Source organism: Porites lutea, chromosome 6 (assembly GCF_958299795.1).
Source record: "Porites lutea chromosome 6, jaPorLute2.1, whole genome shotgun sequence".
Classification (NCBI taxonomy): domain Eukaryota; kingdom Metazoa; phylum Cnidaria; class Anthozoa; order Scleractinia; family Poritidae; genus Porites; species Porites lutea.
In genome coordinates, this window is record NC_133206.1 from 25,483,505 (window position 1) to 25,508,122 (window position 24,618).

At 38.9% G+C, this 24,618-nt stretch overlaps 1 protein-coding gene across 1 annotated transcript in view; it reads left to right on the forward strand.

Moving 5' to 3' along the window:
• Window positions 1-24,618, forward strand: part of LOC140941721 (large ribosomal subunit protein mL46-like) — a 64,344-nt gene that overhangs the window by 2,245 nt on the left and 37,481 nt on the right. Inside the window, exon 2 of the mRNA XM_073390735.1 lies at window positions 6,501-6,793. Within this exon, the coding sequence (XP_073246836.1) occupies window positions 6,501-6,793 (293 nt within the window). The remainder of the gene's footprint in view (window positions 1-6,500; window positions 6,794-24,618) is intronic.

A 24,618-nucleotide genomic window follows, 5' to 3' on the forward strand; every position in this document is an offset into this window, starting at 1 on the left:
ACGAATTTGTGGAAGGAATTCTGCTCGCCAAATTTGGCCCTATATTGGTGAAGTAATCACAGAATTTATTGATAATGTCAGTAGGATTGCTAATTTCCATTGCATTTTTGGTGAAGCTTGCAGGATACGGTGATTTAGCGACACGCCTGTTGATCACTTCATTAAGAATTTTCCATGTTTGCTTTAAGTTTGATCTAGCCTTATCCAATTTGTTGTCATAATAATTTTTCGTGGCGATATGAACAAGACAAGTTAGCTTATTTTAGCTTATTTTATATGGTCACCAGCCATTTAAAGATAACTCGGTTTACAATAATCAGCAAAGTAAGTGTTTTTCAATTCATCCTCTATTATGAGAGCTCGGCGTTTACAAGAAGCGTTTTCAAGAAGTATACTGCCGTTTTGAAATCAGGAAAATGCTTTGAGCAGCCAAAGATGAAAGACAGTTGCTAAGGTTTTTTAACGACTGTTCATCATTGTCTGTTCCTGAGACCCCATCATAGCTGGATTCATGGAGAAATTTTTGAGATTTAATACCCAAAAATGAAGGAGGCAATTTGTTTTCTTCCGACGCTGCTATCGATGGGTGAGTGGAGCCACAGTTGTTGTGATGGCGGAAACTGCCTGTATTTATATAAATTTGCTTTTTCTCAGCGCTGGGGTTTTCATTATTTCATTTGGCCTACTGCAAGAGTCATCGTAGCTCTTCTTTGTTGGCGTCATCGTAGTTGTAATGAAATTTATACTTCTGTGGCCTGTGACATGGGCAATATGTTCTGAACTTATAATCTTTGCTTTAAATTTTCGGTTTCATTTGCTACTTAGGGAGAAAAAAACAGACCATCGCATGGATGTTTAATAGTATTAGAGGTCTTTGCTCCACAAAAGACTCAGAGAGAGGAACTGGACACCTTTCTCCTCCAACAAATAATGTTCATGACTTGAAATACCTGTTGTTATCATGGAAAACTTCTATCCTTGTTCATTTAAATGCCTGAAAAGTGTAGCTGTTATGGTTTGCGTGTGGTTGCCACTGTTTTTGTTCTTTATTTTTTTACTTTAGCGTTGTCTGTTATAAGTAGCTTATTTTTTAGTTTCTCTGGCTCATTTTCCTCAATTTTGTTGACAGTATTAATTTTCTCTTAGCACCGCATTTTCAATACATTTAGCCAGAAAGATGTACTTTTTACTGTGTTCGGGTTTTTGGAATATTTTTTTTAACTTTCCTATTGTCGTCAAAATTAAGTCCTGTCGTTGTCTGCTGAAAACCATGGCCATTTTCTTAAATTTGTTGTTAAAACAGATCTAATCTGATTGGTTGATGCGAGAAATTCAGCAGTATCCAAATTTAAGTCATAAGTTATGCGAAAATGATAAGCAAAGTTTACACAATTATATCTAATAAACTGTGAGATTTATACCTTTGTTTTGGGGATTTTTATAACAGATGGGTCCTTGCAATTTGGAAACCGCGAAAAAAATGCCAGCAATAGCAGAATTTCAACTCAGACCCTAAAGAGGTATGGCACTATAACCATGTGAAATTTGCTCCAATCGCTAAAAATTTTATGCTATATTGTAAATTTATCTATATGTTATGCATGCTATATGTTAGACTTACGATCAAAGTAAAGGTGGGGATACCAGAGAGCTTCAAGGTAGGATGGTACCCTCACAAACTAACTGGGTCGAGTCACCTTAACGAGCTGAAATAACCCCTGAAGATAGCTTGTATGTTCCTCTCGATATTAAAAATCGTGGAAGGTGCAAGTTTCAAACTATATTTGTGACTGTGCTCGATGGTCCTTGGCAGCCCCTCCCCCCCCCCCAAAAAAAGTGAGAATGCAATAGTTTCCATACTAAAACTGTATTTTCACAATATTTAATGTATATTTTCTATTCTTGATGCAATAAAACTATAGTTTTTTTAATCTGTTGTGTGTGTACCAAATAATCTCCTTTCCCGTCGAGAGACTTCAGACAACAGTCTCTGTCTCCCACACAAGCGGTTTTCAGCACGGTCGAAAGTAATAACTAAATACTCTGTATGTATTCGAGATATTAACAAAAGAGAACTTGTAATTAACATCTAAAGGGAAGGTTTTTAAAACATTCTTTGAAATAAAGGTCATCTCCTTTTATTTTGCAAAATGTAATTTGACCAAGGTCATGCATGTACAGGTACAGCGGTAGGTTGCAGACCAAGGACTATTATAGAATAGAATAGAATAGAAAACTTTATTAATGTGTTGGAGCCGTATAGCCTGGGAGCAACCCCATACTAATTTGGGGGCACAATTTATCATTAAATAATTGAAATTACCTATAAAATATAAAAGTAAAAATATTTAAACTACGCATATATATTATACTCTAATGATAATCTAAAATAACTGAGAGAGAATTGTAAAATTAAATGGTTATGATGTGCAGAGAGAACAGCTCTAACATCCATCATCTATCATTTTTACGAATTCTGCTTTTAAAGATGTTCAGAGTTTTCGCTGATGTTAACTCAGGAGGTAATTTTTGCAATAACCTAGGCCCAAGATACGTTAAAGAATGTTTACCATATGTTTACAGTATTATATCTAGGAATAGAGAAATCTGAATGTCGTAAAGAATAAGAAGAGTTATGATTATTGAAAAGATTACAGATATAAGTTGGACATAGATTGTGGTTCACTTGGTACATAAGAGTGCAAATATCCTGTAGGTGCCTATTCAATAGTGTTGGTAATTCTGCCCTCTCAAGAAGTTGTTGATAACTTGCATACTTGTCTCTATATACAGCCCTCAGTCCCCTTTCTTGCAGTCTTTCTAGTTTTCGCCCATCACTACATCTACAAAAATGCCAGACTAAATGGTAATACGTAAGGTACAGTAAAACTGCTGATTTGAATACAAATGTAGCATTAGCTTGGCCTTAGTTGGAATTAAGTTCCTAAGTCGCATGAGCACGCCGAATCTTTGACTAGCTGTCTTACAAATAGTGCTAATGTGATCAGTAAAGTTAAATTTGGAATCTATTGTAACACCTAAGAGTCTGAGCTTTTCTACATTCTGGGATTTTCTACACTATTATGCAAAATTTGGTGATATTTTTCAAGAGTCGATAAAACAATTTCAAAGTCTGTAGCAATGTGCTTCCAAAAGCAAAAATAGGTTTATTTGGAAACTTGTTCTGTCAAAAGGAACGTCTTCCCGTCACCTTTTTATTATTTATTCACAAGCTAAGTAAACATACCATGTAATTTACGGTGCTGCAAAAGTCCAAACTTCAAGAAAGACAAAATAAACGGGGGGTGACAGCTCTAATGAGGGCTGTTTCGGGAGAAAAACAAATTTATTCCGGGAATCTGGAGATTTTGCCGGGAATCGGGAAACCTGGGAAATTTTTCGGGAAATATAAGATATTTTCGGGACATTAAGCAAAGATTTGATATTACATGTTATCAAACAATATATATGCACACTATGCACCCTGTGTATACACTGTATTTTATGTATTTTGACACTTGAAAACATTCTTAACTCCCCATGATATGAAAGGACCAATCAGCAATGTTTCCAACTAAAATAGCATGAAGCTGGAGTGCGATTGACCACGTGCAATCCCCAGTGGATTGACACAAGAATCGTGCCGGTGCGAGACACATACTATCAGTATACTTAGCTGAAAGTGATATCCAGAACACGAAATATAAAATAACATCGACTTCTTGTACGCGAAGTCACGCCAATAAAAATAAGCATACAAATGAAAATTGAGTTAGACAACATTTGGACAGAATTTGTCCTCTCAGAACACTAGAAATGGCATTTCAGAGCGTCAAGATTTCAAAATTTTCTGGGGGAGCATGCCCCCAGACCCCCCTAGTGGCTGCCCCCTTCAGCGCTAACCTGATTCGTCGGTCATTAAAAAAAACCCCACCATTTTATATACTTAAGTTGGACAGTCTTTCAGTGCTCAACTCCTCTAAAGGAAAAAAAACTAAGGTAAGATAATTCACAAGTTACATAATAAACAAAAAGCTGCGAAAAATCTCTAATTAAAATTTGTTAAAACAATTTTCGGAAGTTAAAGAGTTAACATGGACAATGCCACCGAAAAATTCGGGAGGGTCGTCCAAATTTCCGGGAGGACATAAAGTTATTCATAGGACTGCCCAAACGGCTTTTGTTAGAGTTGTCACCCCCCGTAAAATAACCTACAGTGTACCTATCGACAAACTTGAATTTTGCACCTTCACCCACGACAGGAAAGCCGAAACTTTGTCATTTTTGAAACAGGGACTGGAAGAGGTTTCGGGTGATCTTTGAATTGACAAGTAAACCAGTGTGAATCGGAAAAACTCTTGAAGTACAATCGTGATTTGGGAATTATATATTCACTGTGATGCGTGATCCTCCAACAGTTTACTCCATGAATCGAGGTTTCTATTAAGAAAACAGATGTAATGTCTTGAAAATTGGAAAGCCCTATACAAGTACATGTAAATTGTCTGTCAAGATGGTTCAAAATAGGTCTTTTTCCATTGTTATATAACGCAACTGAGTCCATTGTTATGTTCTGTACTTGACCATGCTTGACCTCTGTGACCTCTGTGACTCATTTGGTAACTGACATAAACTAAAAAGAAGAGCTGTGACATATTGTTATCATCTGTCAAGGGCTCTGGCTTATTGCAAAATGAATAAAAGCTTCCTGGTCACAGTCATTCATGGTTGTTCTGGTGGCAAGTGTCAGAGTAGTCGAAATGCCGCAAAGAAATGATCTATCCTGAAGAATTCAATCCCACTATGAGGTTTGCAGAGTGGCTGAAGCAGAAGTTGTTGGAAACTCACAGCCATGTTTGAATTATTGGTCTGTGGAGCTTGCGCTGAAAACATGTCTCCAGCTCGTGTCTAAAGGTTCTCAACAGTTCAATCAGTACAAGCTGAATTTGCAATATGCAAACAATCTTTTGATTTCAAGAGTTTACAAGTTGCTTGTCCATGGCAGCTCTAGCCGGCTGTTGAGTACTGATGTTATATTTAAATTTATTTATACCCAACAAACAGTCCAATTTTTCAGTCATCTTCAAGCTGTCATTCCCAATAAAATACAGTGTAGTCTTGGCTGCTCTATCTCCATTAATAGTTTAAAGGGGTGAAATTCCAAGGATGCCTGTGAGGTCTCCTTTCTGCACAGATCTTAATGTTGTTCAAGCATGATTGAAATGAATATCAACCCAAAGCATTTATCTGGGATGCCCATACATGTAGATAACATACCTGGTTTGATTGATGTATTGATAAATATTTGATCAACATTACCATACCGTGCCAATAAGAAACTGTGTTCATGGACAAACACACTTTTTCAAAATCATAGGGTTTGGGGTAAAGGTTTCCTTTTCTCCCTTTCCCTCTCCCTTAATTCCCCTATTTTGCTCTCATCCCAACTTTCTCGATGAACTTGCGCAAAAATGCTTGATATGCTGGTTAGCTTTATCTGTTTCTTTCTGTTTTTGTTATGTGTTTTGTGTTATGGCAGCCTTCAAAACATTACGGTTTTGAAAAATTATTTGTGGCTATCATTAACTTCAAGGTCATCTCTTTTAAAATCATTGCGAAAATGGAATCCAACGCATACCTAACGTCACACGATATGCACCAGAACTAAAACATGTTTATTTATTTATTTTCTTTCATTAACAAAAGTACGGCGACTCAATTTTCCGATAATTCAAGATCACCAACCTGTCACTGTTCCTTTTTTCCACCTTAAAAATCTTTTATTTGTTACAGGGTAAGAAGCGGTGCATGTGCATGTAAGTGCTGACAGGTGGTGTGAATTTCTGTAGGTTCGAAAAAAAAAATCTTTGTTTCTCAAAACTTGAAACACATTAAACTCAGAGTAGACTCAATTCTTATTTCTCAAATTTTGGTCTGTTGGCGTTTTGAGATGTAAGAATCGATTTTTGAGGATTGAGTCAAGACTGTCAACTTACATGTACTTTTGTGTGGTCTTGAATGACATTGTCCACAAAAGCCCTTTGCTGATGATCTTTCAAAAAAATAGTAACCTTGTTAACAATGTATAGGTTAATATCAGGCCTTTTCTTAAATTTATCAGTAACTCCTTTATGGGAAACTGAGTCAAAGGCTTTTAAGAAGTCAAAATACAGAATGCTAAAAACGTTAGCCTAGCCATCAAGCCATGTCATCCAAAAGTGCCTATTATAATGTGATAATTAGGCATTCAGAGTTCCATATTAATCCGCCTTATAAGCAAACTGATTTGAATGATTAAAACAAGAAATGGGTGTCCTTAATAAATCATTATCCAGGACTAATCCATGAAAAATCTCATTATAATCTGAGACACCATTTTTCTAAATTAGCAGGGACTTGTTTTGAGTACCTAAAAATGGTTGGATTCATTATTTGTTTTAAACATTAGTAAGCTTGACAGAATCATTTCTTTTTTGTTTTGTTTGTTTTTGGCCATACAGGATGCTTACGTTCTGCAAAAGCGTTCTCTATAAGGAACCAAAGTACAATGCAAGTACAAGACAAGAATCCTAGAATTTTTACTGCTGTTTGTGTACAGCGTTCACCAGTTGTTACAAAGATGAAGTCTCATCTAGAAGTAGCTTATCAAAAATTTCAAGATCAGCTGGAGTTGGAACACAGTGCTCTGTCTGAAGATGAAGTTCAGTTAGAAGAATTCCTGCAAAGGAAAAAAAAGCTAAAAGATGATGACGATGAAAATATGACAATAGGAATATTTGAGGCAGACAGGAAGGTAAGATGTATAGTTTGGCCTGAGGTAATCAACATCCAGACTGCAAAAACTGACCTGCGGTATATTTATCCGTAGCGCAGTTTCATCTTACTACAGTGCAGCTCAGTGATAAGCGTCCAAAAATTTGCGTGCGAAACGCGTGTGCGCAATTTGCGTGGTGTCTAGAAAACGAAGACCCCCCTTAAAATCACTTGGAAACGGCTTGAAACTGCTTATAATCATATGTTATCTCACGGTTGGTGAGTGCGTACGTTTTTTATTCACGAGTTGTATAAAACTGAAATGGCTTCCTTGTAAAATACTTTACATCTAAATTATCAAGCAAAAATGCGGTGAAAAGGCAGAACTAGTTAGAATAAAATAAGACATCCTGAAAATATGTCGAAATAGTTCTACAAAAGTTCAAAATTTGAAATACAGAAGTGAAAACCCGAGATTGACAAACACTAGTCAGAATCCGAATCAAGAGGTTTGATTCTTTTATAAGTTTTGCTAGGGTTTTCCTCTCGCACTGAAAGTGTGGGCGATTGATTAAAAGTGTTAATTGCCACACTAAAATGTCCTCCACTTATAAGAGCACCCGAAAAAAGAGAAAGGGTTGCTGTGACAGCTGCAATAGCTAATTCGAGATTTGGATGCTTCATCGTTTCTGGCCTCGAGTAAATTTCATTCCGCCACAAGATAAGGGAACAAAGCCTGCGTTCTTCTGATGATACCGCCATTGTTACTGGATTCATGGAATTACAATAATGGAATGAATTTTCTATTATGAAATCTCTCGCGGATACTATTTCCTGTTACGTCATCCTAAATTCTGCAGCTGCCTGAGTATCAAACAACATAAACGCCCGTGCATTTATTACTCTGGATCAGGCGCGACATTTAATCCTCTACTGGCCGGTGATTTAGTATTTTAACTTAAACCGGATCCCATAGGGATAATTAGAATACCGGCAATAGTGTCCTCGCGAAACAATGATGTAAACAAAAACACAGTCGCCTCGACTTGTGTTCGTCGGAACATTAAATCTAAAAAAGGTTACTTGTTGTCACAACAACCCTACTCCGTTACGACCACGGACTTTCTGCTTATGGAATTGCCTGTCCGTACGCAAAAAGACTGCAGTTTTCCAAGAATATCTGTGCAGTAACAAGATTGATGTATGTGCATTAACTAAGACTTGGCTATCCTCTGACGATGAGGCGGTTAGAGCTGAATGCACTCCTATTGGTTACATGCTTCATGATCAAATACGCTGTCACCGAGGTGGGGGTGGTAGCGTTCTGTTGTCTCGTACAGAACTGACCGTGACCCTTCACACTACTGGGGAAAAGACCTTGTTTGAGTTTGCTGAATTATTGTCATCGTAGGAAACAACAAAGTAAAGGTAGCCATTATCTATCGGACACCGTACTCTGAAAAACACCCAGTAACGGTAGCCACCTTTCTTAGCGAATTCGCTGAATACCTAGAATCAATTGTGCTGTCATCTGAACGTTTCCTCATTGTAGGAGACATGAATATTCACGTGAACGTCCCAGATGATGCCGACGCTATAAAGCATGTGACTACACTACAGCATGTGACTACACTAACTCACCGTTCTGGACACACTTTAGACTTGATTATTACACGGGACCTGGATAGCTTTGTTCAGACCTCGCCCATCTCTGACAGTTTCCTGTCAGATCATTGCACTGTTTTATTTGAACTAACTCTCCGTATGCTGGCTACAACTCTTAAGGAGGTCTGCTACCGGAAGACTAAGGCTATTGACATTGAATCGTTCAAGGATGATCTCAGGAAATCGAGACTATGCCAGGACCAACCCGATGCACTTACAGACCTTGTTTCCTGTTACGGTTCAACCATGACCAGCCTGTTAGATAAACACTGAAAAGGCAACTGCACTACAAATCTCTGATCATGTGTCATTCAATCAGATGTTTCCAGAATTTCAATCAGCCTACCGCAAATATCACAGTACGGAGACTGCCTTACTGCACATGCGCAACGACATACTCGTCAGCATGAACAAACAACAAGTCACATTACTAGTGTTCCTAGATCTAAGCACTGCCTTTGATACAGTAGACGATGATATATTACTGGGGCGCCTGGAATACAAATTTGGAATTAAAGATCAAGCAGTAACGTGGCTCAAATCCTATCTGTCGAATAGATCCCAGTGTATTGTAATCGGCAGTGCAAAGTCAGACAGTTTTGATCTGAAGTTTGGTGTGCCACAGGGCTCCTTTCTCGGCCTAATGCTGTTCTCCCTTTACACTAGTGAGCTTTTTGATGTCACTAGCCAGCACTTGCCAACAGCGCACAGTTACGCCGATGATATCAGTATCTATTTGGCATTCAATCCAAACGATGATGCCGATCAAGACGCCACCATTGCAGCAATGGAAGCGTACCTCTGTGACATCCGAAGCTGGATGATCAATGACAAACTCATGATCAATGATTCCAAGACTGAGTTTATGCTCATTGGGATGAAGGCGCAGCTACAGAAAACTAAAAGCGCTACTCTAACTATTGGCGAATCCATCATCTCTCCCAGCACGGAACCCCTTAGAAACTTAGGTTTGACTGCCATTTCAACCTGAACTTTAACATAACCAAAACTTGTAGGAGTGCTTTTTTTCATCTACACAATATTAGACACGTCAGAAAATATCTTAGCATAGAATCTGCCGAGAAATTAGTCCACGCTTTCATCACAAGCAGATTGTACTATTGTAACTCACTTTTATATGGACTACCCCACTGCGCCCTCACTAAACTGCAGCGTGTTCAAAACGCACGGCACGGCACCACGGTATTGCCATATCACACCAATATTGTACGAATTACACTTGCTGCCTGTAACATTTAGAATAGAATTTAAGATTATTATAATCAGTCACAAAGCAATCCATGGAACAGCTCCTAATTATTTATCATCTCTCGTTAACTTTGAACCTAATTCTTCCTGCAGCCTCAGATCAAATAACAAATATCTGCTTTCAAATCCAAACTTCAGGACTCTCCCTAATCTTGGTGACTGGGCCTTTGTAGCCCGCCGCACCAAAACTGTGGAATAATCTTCCGTTATATCTTAGATGCACCTCCGATTTTGAAGTTTTTAGACGTAATTTGAAGACTTACCTTTTTAAAAAAGCCTTTTCTGATATAATGTTGTAATTTATAGACTAGACAATTATTCATTCGTGTAATTTTTAATTGTAAGCCGCATTTGAAAACTGTATAGTTGAATTTGCGCGGTATAAATAAATGTTATTATTATTATTATTATTATTATTATTATTATTATTATTAAAGTTATTTTTCAAGAAATAGTTTACCTAGACCTATATTATGACAACGTTTGGGGATTTTCGATCTTTTTCATTTTGCACACCTTCAGGCGATATTTACATACGGCCGCTCTTAAGTAGTATAATAACACTGAGCATAGTTCCATTAAAGTGACACCCATAGAAGCCAGTAAAAAGAAGAATGAAAGTACCGTGTATTTCAGTCTACCTAGCGATACAATTGAGCAATTGTCATCTAAACCCCAGTTCAAGGTGATAAAGTCAGGATAGGTACACGCCTAATTGGACTGAACAGGTATTCCTGGTTGATAAAATCCATTCCACAAATCCAATCACCTATAGGTTAAAGGATCTCAACAACGAGGAGATACAAAGGAGCTTTTACGAACCTGAATTACTAAAGGCAAAACAGGATATATTCAGGATTGATAAAGTCATTCGGAGAGATTGCAAGAAAAAACAAGGTGTAGTATCTTGGAAGGGATATAGCGACGACTTTAATTCTTGGATTCCATTAAAGAGTTAAAAAGATTTATCTACCTAATATATAATTAACAATTAGTCCATGAGGGCGCGTTGGATATGAGATGGTAGATAGCCAACGAGGCGCGTAGAAAAGAGAGAAGAAAAGAAAAAGAATTTTTAAGTGACAGCCGTCGAAATTACTGTGAGTTTGGATTTTCGGTGCAGTTACAAAAGTAAGAACAACGGAGAAAAACTATTACCTCGGTCGCTTGTTATGAAGTTGTTTGAAGCCACCAGCTAGTTTTGCTGAACGAGAAAAGAAGCTATACTGACGCCTCGATTGCTGTGGTGAATGGCTGCATAGCCTGTATTTGTAGCTGGTTGCTTGTGATTTATATTCTTCATGTTGGATAAACAAGCCGCAGTTATCTATCAGCAAGTGGCTTCGCAATCATGAAGAAACAACGCTTGTCTTCTTTCGTAGCTGGTCAAGGTACTTCAGTTCCATCATCTGCTTTTCGATAAATTTTCAAACAGGCTTGTGGCTTTTTTGTTTGTTTGTTTTTTCCCCGATAAAATTGCATTTTCTAGCATTCTAAGAAATCAATTAAAACGATTTGCTTCGGGCGCCATTCTATCCTCCGCGAAAGAAAATCTCAGTTAGCTTCCAGTTTTAAACTGACGCGTACACCGACCATATATGGAGAGCATAGTATAATTGTAATGAAATCAGTACATTAACAGTAAATTATGTACGTGTAATTAGTCGTCATTATGTACATCACTAATCAGATATTCTAAGCCTTGGCTGACTGGAATAAACACAAGACCATATACAGATCAGTCTGATTGATATCTTCGAAAATAATGGCTCATATACCATAATGGCTAAGCCAATCAAAACGCTAGAATTGCATTATCAAATGGTTGAGTTTTTAATAATGGCTGATAGAATACCAGTGTTACGGACTTGTATAGCGTTACAGCATGACATCGGGTCACATGAAACTTGACGTTTGCAATCAGGTGACTTTAGCGTTTTCGCTTTTTTCTGTTCTGAAATAAATCTCTCTCTGTGTGGTTGATATTTATCGATGTGGAACCTTAAGATCCTTTGAATTCTTCGAAATCAGCGATTAACGCCCTCTAAAGCATTACCTTCTCTTACATGGTCACTCCGAACCGGATTATTCTGTTGGTGATAGTTCTTGTTGTGTTAACCCTTGGACCGGACAATTCTTGTTTACAAGCACGTGATGTGATTTTTCATTCGTCAACGAGTTGACTATTTTAAAAGTGCATGTGATGCCACCCAAAGTGAAAGCCATTTCAAGGAAAAAAGCTGCGCGTGAAGGACACAGAACAACCGTCAAACGTATTGCTTACGCCGTCAGTGAACAACTGGATGCCTCGTGGAGCGACGTTAGCCTGGACGAGAACAAACAAGCGCTTGCCCTACTCGTGTCAAAGCTTCACCAGCAAAGTCAAACCCTGCACGTCAAATTGGAAACCCTAAAAGTTGTGGACGAAGAAATCTTTTCAATCGTGGAAGAAGAGGAAATCGAAGACGAAATTCGGGAAGCAGATCTCGTAAATGAATTAATTTAGCTCACCATCACTAGAATCGATAATTTTCTTGAAAATTTGAAGTCCCCCGTGAAGACCGTGGACGCACCAAAGGACAAGACACCAGTAAGCCCTTCTAGAGTTGTTACTAGTGACTTCTTACCGTCAAATGACTCTGTTGAATCTCCGGTAAGCCTTTCTGTATCTGCTGGAAATGTTGAACCCTCGAATAATCTTGTTGAATCTCCTAATCCAACACCAATTTTAAGCTTACCTACTCAAGAAAGAGTCCCTGGAGTTAAATTACCTAAACTGGACTTGAGAAAATTTGTTGGAGAAGTTAGTACATGGCCCACCTTCTGGGATGCCTTCGAGTCCTCTATTCATAGGAATCCTACATTGGCTCCTATTGACAAGTTCAATTATTTAAACTCACTCCTTATGAAACCAGGTCTTGATGCCATTTCTGGCCTGTCTCTCACTGCATCAAATTATGAAGAAGCAGTTGCGATCCTTAAGAAGAGATTCGGAAACAAGCAACAAATTATCAGTCGCCACATGGATATTCTTCTTAATGTTAGCCCTATGACTAATCAAGACACAAGAAAGCCAAGGGAACTATATGACACTTTAGAGTCTCATGTAAGAACCCATTATTCACTAGTAATCGTTTTAAGCTCCTATGGAAGTTTACTCTCATCAATTATTATGAACAAGCTGCCTCAAGAGCTGCGATTGATTATTAGTAGAGAAATAAAGGATCAAGATTGGCAGCTAGATAATATTATGCATTCATTGGAGGACGAGTTAAAAGGCAGAAAGCGTGCAGTCCCTCATGATGAGTGTCAGATATCAGATGGAATTCAAGGATTCTCAAAGGCTCAGACGCGTTCAACTACGTCTGCTTTATTTACAGGACATTCAGGAACCACTTGTACATATTGTAAACAGAGCCATCCTTCTAACTCCTGCTAAATTGTGACCAAAATTGTGCTGCACGAAAGGATCTTCTCATTAAGCAAGGAAGATGTTTTGTTTGCCTCAGGAAAGATCATCTCAGCAGAAATTGTCCTTCAAAGAATCAATGTTTCAAGTGTAAGGGACGACATCATATCAGCATTTGCCCATCTGATGGCAGCAATGAAGGTAGTGCCCACAATAGTACCAATGTTGCAAGAACACCGAGTCAAGAACAGCCTCAGAATCAGCGCGGGAACAATGATGAAGGTACCCCCAGACCTGGCGTAAATTCCTTTAGAGCTGCATCCAGACAGGAACAGAACCAGAAACAACCAAAGACCTTAAAACAACCTCACAGCCCTGTATGTCAGCGCCGCTACTCCAGTCCTACTTCAAACAGCCAAAGCATTGACATACAAGCCTGGCAATTCAGCAGTCACAGTGAAGGCTCGTTTTATCCTAGATAGTGGAAGCCAACCAACCTATGTGAGCACAAGGCTAAGAGAGCGTTTAAGGTTACTTACTGAGAACACTGAAAGAATATCCATCAAAACCTTTGGTTCGACAAATGAGAATAGTCAGTGTGTGGATGTTGTCCGATTCTGTGTCGCTACTGAGCAAGGAGAAGATGCAGAACTGTCAGCCTTTATCGTTCCCACTATATGCGATTCTCTTCAAAGTCAATCTGTTGTACAAGCTAGCCTCACCTACGCTCATTTAAAGGGACTTAAACTTGCTGACTACCATACGCGTGAAGACAATGTTGACCCTGATATTCTCGTTGGATCCGATCAGTATTGGAGTCTAGTATCTGTATCTGGTGGTACGAGGAGAGCATGGCCCCACTGCAATTGAAACAAAACTTGGATGGGTTTTGCCAGGTCCAATCCCAGAAGGAACACAAGTTAATAGGCAGCAAAGTAATCTTGTCACAACACATGTAGTGAAGAGTGTAGTAAAACCTGTTGATGTCACAAATGAGACCCTTGATGGAACTCTAAAGACATTCTGGGAACTATAATCACTTGGCATTAAACCAAGGATGCTGTATAAAAAAAATTTCAAGAGAAGATATCCTTTAAGAATGAGAGGTATGAAGTCCACCTTCCCTTGAAAACGCCGCATCCGCTTCTTCCAGACAACTATCAGTTTAGCAGGAAACGTCTAGAGAACCTTCTTGAACGTCTTCGCCACGAGCCTGAAGTCCTTAGCGAATATGACTCTGTCATAAAGGAACAGCTACATAGAGGCATAGTTGAAGTTGTAGAAAAGCCTAGCGAAGGAGAAGTTGGTAGGGTCCACTACATATCGCATCAGGCAGTCATAGGAAGGGACAAGTTAACAACCAAGCTTAGAGTCGTTTATTATGCTTCTGCAAAATCTGATGTTGTAACCTTGAACGATTGTCTGTATGCAGGACCACCCTTTGCTGAGAACATTATTTGATGTACTTTTTCGTGTTAACCAAGTGGCTTTGACCAGTGATATCGAAAAGGCATTTCTGATGGTGGGCATGGCAGAAGAAGATAGAGACGTGTTAAGATTCCTATGGGTGGGTGCTATTGACAAACCTTCTCCAGAAATTGTGGTTCTAAGGTTTACTCGTATTGTCTTTGGAGTCTCATCTAGTCCTTTTCTGTTAAATGCCACAATCAAGCATCACATCGAAAGGTACAAAGAAACAGATCCTGAATTCGTAGAGAAATTTCTTCGCTCGATTTATGTGGATGACCTAAGTTCTGGAGCCCCTGAGACTAATACAGGCTATGAACTTTATCTGAAGTCCGAACTCAGGCTTGCCGAAGGAGGATTCAACCTCAGGAAGTTTGTATCAAATTGCCCTGAACAAACAAACATAATTCAATGTAATGAATCCAGAAACTCTGATGCCGGTACATCCAGTAAGGCTGCTAAGCCCAAGTGTGTACAGTCCCCTCGAGCCTATCCAGAAAGGAATGTTGTTTCTGAAGTCAAAACTTACGTGAAGAGGATGCTTGACACAACAGAAGAGAAAAACAGCTGAGACTCAAAGGTCCTTGGAGTAACACTGGAACCCCATGAAGGATGCATTGATATTTGATTTGACCGAGATAGCGAACTTTGCAAGAGACCTTAAACCCACCAATAGAAATGTTGGTTGTGTTGCCGCGAAGTTTTATGACCCTTTTGGATTTCTTTCACCAGTTGGTATAGAGTTTAAGTTGTTCTTCCAAGAACTTTGCCGAATAAAAATTGGTTGGGATGATCCCTTGAATGATGAATTGTTGAAGATGTGGCGCAAGCTGTTGGATGGGTTAGAAGGTGTAACAGCACTTTCGCTATTAAGATGCTACTTCCAAGGAGTGCAAGAGAGAGTTGTCAGTTGTAGCCTTCATGGATTTGTTGACGCATGTAGTAAGGCCTATGCAGCAGTGATCTACCTGCACGTGACTACCACCACAGGAAGCTATGTCAAGTTTGTTGCATCCACGTCCAGAGTTGGCCCTGCGAAAGAATTATCCATTCCAAGATTAGAGCTTCTTGCCGCTCTAGTAATAGCTAGGCTGATTGAGCATGTTAACGAGGCCTTGCAACTGGAATTGGCAATTACAGATATAACTTGCTGGACTGATTCTAAAATAACATTATTTTGGATCAAAGGCGAAGAAAAAGGGTGGAAGCAATTTGTCCAAAATCGAGTCAATTAGATCAGGAGCCTTGTAACAGTGAGTAGTTGGCGACGCTGTAACGGAAAGGATAACCCAGCCGATATTCCCTCAAGAGGATTGAATCCTGTAGAAATCTCAAAGTGTGCCTTGTGGATGAAGGGCCCCAAGTGGTTATCTAGTTTTAAGGAAAACAGTGAGAGCGTGTTTGACAGCACACATATATACCTGAAGAATGTTTTGCAGAAATCAGAGCTGAGGAAAGAGCAAAGTGCCTAAAAGAAGCCTCATCCGTGATGCTGGCAGCAGTTGAACCCTGCGGTATAGCACAGATCGTGAGAGCAGAAGACTATAGCAACCTGCAGAGACTCATAAGAGTTACTGTCCTAGTTCTAAAGTTTGTGAGAATCATGAAGTTATTGCTGAAAAGGGACACCCTTTCACAAGACGAGTCGACGGATGAAGATATTGTCGATGCAGAAACCCTTTGGATTAAGGAAATACAGAAGTCCTTAAGCGAGAATCCCAAGTTCGATATTTGGAAGAAGCAGTTTGGCATCTTCACCGATCATCAAGGCATTATGAGATGCACTGGACGCTTAGCCAAGGCAGAGTTACCAACTTCACTCAAGCACCCCATTTTGTTGGAGAAAGACCACCACATCACATCCTTAATTTTCGTTGACAGCCATAAACGAGTTATGCATGGTGGTGTGAAGTCCACTGTGACAGAACTAAGAGGAAGATTTTGGATCGTACAGGGCAGACAGTTTGTTACAAAGCTATTGTACAAGTGTGTGATTTACCGGAAACTTGAAGGAAGGCCATATCAAGCTCCACCACCCCCGCTCCTCCCAGAATTTAGAGTAAAGGAATGCTCACCATTTACCTATACTGGAGATGATTTTGCGGGACCTCTCTAAGTCAAAAATCATTCTGGCCCTCAGCAGAAAGTATGGATCTGCCTCTACACTTGTTTTGTTACCAGAGCTATTCATTTGGATCTCGTACCCAGCCTCTCAGCTTCCCCATTCATGGAGAGTCTCAGAAGAGTTTCTGCCCGTTGCAGCAGTCCACTGTTGATGGTGTCTGATAACGGGAAAACCTTCAAGTCAGCAGCGCGAGAAATCACGAAACTGATAAATGACCCGGGAGTAAAACAATACTTTGCCAATGCACGGATGAAGTGGACGTTCAACCTTGAAAAGGCCCCTTGGTGGGGTGGCATATTCGAAAACTTGTGAGATTTATTAAGAGATGTCTGAAGAAGACTATCGCCGGTGCAACCCTTACCTATGAAGAATTGCATACAGTAGTCGTGGAAGGGGAAATGATACTGAACTGCAGGCTTCTGTCCTACGAGTCAGGCAAGGATACTGAAGAACCCCTTACCCCGTCGCATCTCATATGTGGGCGACGCCTAATGAGCCTTCCAGACAGCAACACCAGCGATACTCCAGATTATGACGTTGATGTTCAGCCACAGGATCTAAGCAGAAGAATGCAGCACCTGAGCAACGTTCTGAACCATTTTTCGAAAAGATGGAGAAACGAGTACCTGATCGAGCTGCGAAATACCCATCGTTACCTCAATTAGAATGGCACTATCAGAACTTTATCTGTTGGAGAAGGAGTTGTTGTGCATGAAGAAGACCAGCCCAGAGGAAAATGGCGTGTTGGCAAGATTTTAGATCTCATCGTTGGATCTGACGATTGTACCAGGGGAGCTTTGGTCCAAGTCCGAAGCAAAGGAGGAAAATGCACGAAACTCAGGCGCCCAGTGCAGCGGCTTTACCCTCTAGAGATCCAGTACGAAGTTCCTGTCTAACAAACAACCGAAGCAAGCTCAAGCCGGAATCCTGATCCAGTAAGCACTGAAGTGAGAACTGAGCAACCAGTGTCTACACGGAGCTGCCCAAGAAGAGCAGCTGCCTTTGAGGTCGACCGAAGAAGGAAGACCTGGCTGGAGGATCTGACTTAATGAACTTTGAACTTTGCTACGAATTATCGTTGAGTTTAGGTGTCTGAATAGTATGTAAGGGTTGTTGACCAGATAGAATTAGGTAGCCAAATAATAATCTGGTCAACAGGGGGGAGTGTTATGGACTTGTATAGCGTTACAACGTGACATCGGGTCACGTGAAACTTGATGTTTGCAATCATGTAACTTTAGAGTTTTCGCTTTTTTGAAAATAAATGAATGAAATAAATCTCTCTGTGTGTGGTTGATATTTATCGATGTGGAACCTTAAGATCCTTTGAATTCTTGGAAACCAGCGATTAACGCCCTATAAAGCGTTACCTTCTCTTACAATTATATTCCGAAATGTGTTGAAAACTGTATTCAGATATTTGCAATAAAGAAGATGAACTTGATGAGCTATATGGTAAATTCCATGAAGCTGAGGCAGATTTTGCTACAATGAGGCATAAACGATCTCCAATGAGAATACATTTGAAAAAGTTGAAAGAAATGGATGATAACATAACTCTGGCTGATCTTCTTCATGTAATTTGTACTGATATCATGAATGACAACTATAAAGAGTATTTCAGTGTGATCAAGAATACAAAGGTTGATAACATTGGTGAATAATCTAACATATAGTAAGAGTATTCAGATTTATATCTGCATTTTGCTATAATGGCTAAAAATATGATGTGTTTCTGGCTGTTGAAACCAAAACTATCTAAGAGTAAATTATACCGGGGCGTTCCTAGGCATTTTTTGTTTGTAAGCTTTGGTGGAGCATATTGAGGGGAAATACAATGTGGGCGCGTTAGCGCCCATAAGGAGAGCCCAAGGTGCGACATGCTAGCGGGCTCCGGGGACATAGCTTCCCGGAAAATTCTGAAAATTCAAGTACTGTGAGATGTAATCTGGCGCTTAAATTAAATTGGCGAGGTGATCGACTAAAGAAAATATAGATGGCAGATGTACCGGCTCTTTGCCAGTACATCTCTTTTTAAATAATAGATATCATACCGTCCGAATCACTTGTAAACCCGTGCTTATTTGCTTAAAGGCAGGTACGCCCCTGTTATATATACTATAGTAATGGCAATGATAGAAAAAACATTCAAGAATAATGAATTGGAAATTGAGTTGACTTCATATATTGATACCAAACAGAATATCTGGTTCACGAGAAAAGATGTTGCTAAAATTCTTGGATATTTTGATACAGACGAAGCTTTGAGAGAAAATATTTCTAAAAAATACCAAAAAAGCTATCCCGCCTGCCAGACGGGTCAGGTCAGAAATAGGATTTTTATATCAGAACCAGGGTTTTATGAATTAATTTTGCATCAAAGCTTGAAGCTTGATGGTTGAAGGTTATATGAAAGGCCAGCCGGATATTATCATCATGAATAATCATAAGGAGTACAACTGCCTGTGTATTGAATTCAAGAGCCCCACAAATAATTACAAAATTAGTGAAGCTCAGCTGGAGATGAAGAAACGAACGATACAAACAAAATGGATATAGAATCCTAATATCCAATGATTATGATGAGATTAACGCCTATCTAAATAAACACATTTGGGGAGTCAGAATTCCATTCAGATACTGCTCCAATCAGTTCCGGTCAAAGGAAACATATCCAATGTATATTAGAAGTTTCCATAAAAGATAAATATGATTTTATTTACAAATTTTATTATGAGAATATTTGCTTCCATTTGTAATGGTTTAATGACACCTTTTAGGTAGGTATTTAGGTATTTTATTTATTTGCCACACGATTACGATAATTACAAAAAGATGCCAAAAGAAAAAAATGTAGGAAGAGATGGCGAGGAGGCCTAAAAGAAACTATAGAGCTTATGTTAATTAGGCCTCCTCAATTACAATTTTTCGAAGATAGTATAAAAATTACGGCGACGGATACAACATAATATGAGGTGAAAAATTAAACTAATCAATATTACGGAAGTTTACAAATGTTGAATATTAAAAGGCTTTTTCCCAAAATTTTTGTTGGAGTATACTAATAATTATTACAAATAAATGCCTTAAGTGCTCTTTTAAAGGAGAAAGGTGAAGAAGCGTTGATGATGTTGGTGTTTAAGGTGTTGTAAAATTTAGGTCCTTGATAAAAAACGGAAAATTGTTTGGTTCGAGTACGACAGAAAGGCAGACGAAATTTACACGAGTTTCTTGTATTATACGAATGAATTTGACTTTGTAAGGTAAATTTACAATGAAATTTTAAAGGTAGAGTATGGTTTTGATAGGAGTACATGAATAAGCCTAGTTGTATTAAGTATATATCATGAAATTTTAAGATACCAAGATTTTGAAAGATTGGATCAGTATGTGCATCGAAAGTTGTTTTAGCTATAGTTCTGATCACTCGTTTCTGTAAAATCTCAAGACGAATAAGGTTAGTTCTGTAAGTAGAGGCCCAAACTAAGTTGCAATAAAAAAGGTATGGATAGACTAGAGAAAAATATAGTGTTCGTAAGGTTTTCGTGGATAAATAGAAACTGGATTTACGAATAATTCCTGTGCATTTAGAAACTTTATTGGCGACATGTGAGATTTCAGATTTCCAATTTAAATAATAAGATGGAATTATTACAATTATTGATCCCTTCACAGACCATCTTAACAATACCAGTATTGATGCTAAGACGCTGCTGTACGGCATACATGCTATTAAAGAAGACCACTCCTTGTGTAGTCTTATTCATTGCTTTCACACACCTCCTATTTTGGAAATTATTAGCTGCAAATGTATAATCACGTTTTCTGGCTGATTTCTTGCAGTTTGCTCTTTGAGTTACAATCTGCAAATTGTATAAACGATTATCTTCCCTGTCCTCATTGATATGCGCAATAACTTTACCATCAGGTATAACACCGTTCAAGCATTCCCAAACAAAGCGATGAACACGATATGTTTTAGAATTTTTATCCCCATATTTTCTTATTGTAAAAGCCATATAGCCGTTATGATTTGTATTTCCAGCATTCTGAACTTGTTTAATATTATGAATTATCTGACCATCTTTGAAAGCTGCATACATATTAAAGATGGGGTGAATTTTATAAACACACTCATTAATAACTAAATTCCTTGTTTCGCTATCTGATTGATTGGAAATATGGCCATTAGCTTCTTTCCGCTCATTAAAATCAGAAATAGGGCCATTTTTAAAAAAAGAAAAACCGACGAGTCTGTCGTTAGAATAGAGGGTAACTCGTTCATATTTTAGATAAGCTCACTTTTTCAGCGATAATATAAAGCCGTAAACAAATAACTGAAAAGAAACGCAATAAACTTCATTCTAACCGTATTCAGCTGTATTCAGAGCACGAGTTATGGAAAAAGCACACTGAAAAACTCTGAAATGGCAACTAATGAATAACAAAATGAATAGCAGTTTAATGGAACATTTACGAATACAACACTTCAGTTTTAATTCAAGAAAGGTGAGTAGCCCGTCTGAAGTGTTTCTAAAAATCTCACGATCTGTAGTCTCACGATCGTGTTTTGAGCTAATGTTATGAATGAACAATGGCAGATAAATAACTTAATTTCTTGAAACTTGTTATTTAAAAACCCATAACTTAATCCTAAAAAGCAATTCGTCTAACGCTAACTAGATCGTGGATCCGTTCTCGCAAGTCAAATAAGCTGAGCACATGGCAAAAAATCAATTTCAAATGCACATTTTGTAGTTTTTCTTTCACGCCGATGTCAAAATGTAGAAAACGTCCATGAAGCCTTTATAGATACAAAAATTCCCTTTTAAAAACGTACTTTTCTTGACCATAGAGTACAGAATGTACCTCAAGTTCCTTCAGAAACCTCACTGCCTTAGTTCAAAACAAGCCAAGCGCTCCAATCCGCCGTGAAGAATGCGAAGAATTCCTCGAAAGACAATTCCATAGCGAAAACTTATCGTTTGTCCGCAAAAAGGAAACAGGGCATTCTTTTGAGCTTGCTCTTTCGATTTGTGTATTTTATCGGCGTATTTTCAATCTTGAAATGCAAAACTTTGGTCTTGAAAACCACCACATGATGAACGCGCGCCGGCCATTTGTTGATGGATGACATATACTGAGGTGTCTAATCCGTTTCTTCTCCCACCTCCTAAGTGGTTAACCATAAGACTTTTGTGGGGGAGGGGGTATGGGTGATTTAGTTCGGTAAGAATTTTTTTCCCCGACATATAACGGTGTAAGATTTCTTTTTCAGCATTATACGTCATGAGCGATATTTTTTTTTCAGTGCAGAATATTATTTTTCCCAGGTATTTCCTTGCAAGCTTTTTTCTCCTCGAAATCAGTCTGCAGGATATTTTTTTCCTGAAATCACCCATAACCCCCTCAAAAGTCAAATGGTCGGCCCCTAAAATCCACCAAACATTTGCTCAATTGACAGATTCCGATTTTTCAATCATTTCCAAAGCCTTTTGAAACAATAGGGAACAAGAGGAAAGGGGAGGAATTCGTTTCTACTTACCCCTACCTGGAGACGTACAGACGTACGGTGACGTCATAACCAAATTTTCTCGGATGGATAGTTCACCAAATTTTCCTAGTTATGGGGCTACGCTCGCGCGCGCGGAGGCGCCGCTCTTATTTCACCCAGTTAGTTAGCTTTTTAGTTATTTTGGGTGTCCCACGACTGTTTGTATTGTTATATTTATAGTTATATTTCTTGTAAATTCTTTTAGTTGTCTGTCTACAGTAGTAAAATAAACTGATGTCTCATGTCTCTTGTAAACGATGAGGCAGCTCATTTAACTAGGCTGGAGCAACATCATGGAGGATCTTGTATGTGACCAGGAGAATTCTAAAAATAATTCTTTCTCTCACGGGAGCCAGTGTAAACTTTTTAAAATGGAGTGATGGGAGCAGACGTTTTTGCTCAATTATTTTGCGTTGCGACTGTATTTTGCAACAGTTATGTCGTAGGAGGGTAGGCCGTGAAGAATGCTGTTGCAGTAATTGAGTTTTGAAGAAACAAATTCATGATTAAGAAGTTCCTTAACAGATCTGGATAGAAAGTTTGTAATTTTTCCGATGTCGTGAAAAGAATGTCAGGCGAAGCGATGTGTGATTTGCTGCATTTTCAAACCCGTAGATGGAGAACTTATATCAGTTTCAACAAGCTCTAAAGCTACGTGCAAACGGACGCAACAATTCTCAACATTGTTAGGCAGTAATGTTGAGAGTTGTTACGTCCGTTTGCACGTAACTAAAAGTTTGACCGGTTTCAAACTTTGCGCAACAACTCACAACAACATGCAGCAGGGTGTGCAAGCGGACGCAACATGTAACATCGAACAATATTGGGAGTTGTTGGCCATCGATGTTGCGTCCGTTCGCACGGGCTTAAGAGTTTTTTGACCAACTTGTTTATCAGTTGCTCAGCCATATAAAGTTAAACCAGTGCGGTAAAAGCCCACAAAGTGGTTACATTCCCCGAAAGTCTATTTAGAGAAGGCGGCGGGGGAGAAGCCTAGTAGAGATATAGCCCTACTACTTTTTCCTTCGGGTTGATTACATCCCGATGGCGCGTCTAAGAATAATTGGATGCCCCCCACTATGGATAGATTTCACTTTTTCTTTGGTTTGCATCTTGGAAAGCGCTATTCTTGTCACGCTGATAATCTAACACTCTTTTGGGGATAAAGATGGCTGCTGTAAGAGAAAAACACCTAGCAAATCTAACAATGAAACGCCCACAACAAATACTTTGACCTTTTCAACGCTAATGGTTTCCACGACAGTAAAGGACTGGCTGGCCAGTGAACGCTTCCAAGAAAGGAACGCACTCCACACCAGTTCCTCTTCTAAAATACTCGGGAATATGGCATATATTATAGGCTATTTATGTCTCATCTGGAACAGAATGGCCTACTCTGACTTTCCTTGTAACCACTCTACAGAATTAGCAGTTATATACTTAAATGATGGCGACAGAAAACAAGCCTGAAACAGAAATTAAACACTCAGGCTTTCTGTTTATTAACCTATCCAAGGCTTTCTATACAACTCGTTAAGTCACGCTGGACTTCTTAGAAAAACTTAAGTTTAGGAACCGTGGACCCGAACTGGAATGATTTACTGATACTGATCTTGTAGATCTCAGGCTGTAAAGATTCAGTGTAAAGATGCGTTATAAAAGATGAACAAACACTGCTTGCAGGTAGCAATTAAAGGTAGTCGAGTTGAGCAAATCAATATACACCTGTGATCATTTTCATCTGATAGCTTTTTTGGTAAAATATCCTGAATACTGTTTTAAAAGTTATTTTGAGACACATGACGCTTTTTTTGAGGTAAACTATTCCAGGTTTTTACGACGACTTTCTTTGTTTGTCTAACCTTGAACTTTCAACAAAGTGAGCCCTCTTGAAGATGATTTTGTCATACATGATAACATGTTAGTTTTCTGCGGTTGCCAGCAGGTGCCTGAATGAAAACGTGTACAGTCGAACCTCCCGTAAGCGACCACCCAAAATGCAAAGACTAGGTGGTCGCTTACGGGAGGTGGTGGTCGTTTACAAGAATCGAACCACAGGGGGCCTCTTCCAAGAAGAGGTCCAGACACATCTACTATATGGAAGATTATTTATTGCATGTAATATCTAAGTTACGACATCTGTAGTTCCATGTTGTCACTTAAGTTTTTCATATATTCTAAGTAACATAGTGCACACAGCGAACATAGAGATCAGAGAATGCGTCAAGTGGTCGTTTACTAGAGATAAAAAACAATCGAAAATCATTACCCGTCAGGCCCAAAAAGTAGTCGCGGTCGCTTGCAGGAGGTGTTCGTTTACTAGAGGTTCGAACTGTAAGGCCTTGACTGGGAAAATTTTGTTGTTTTGGATTGGCG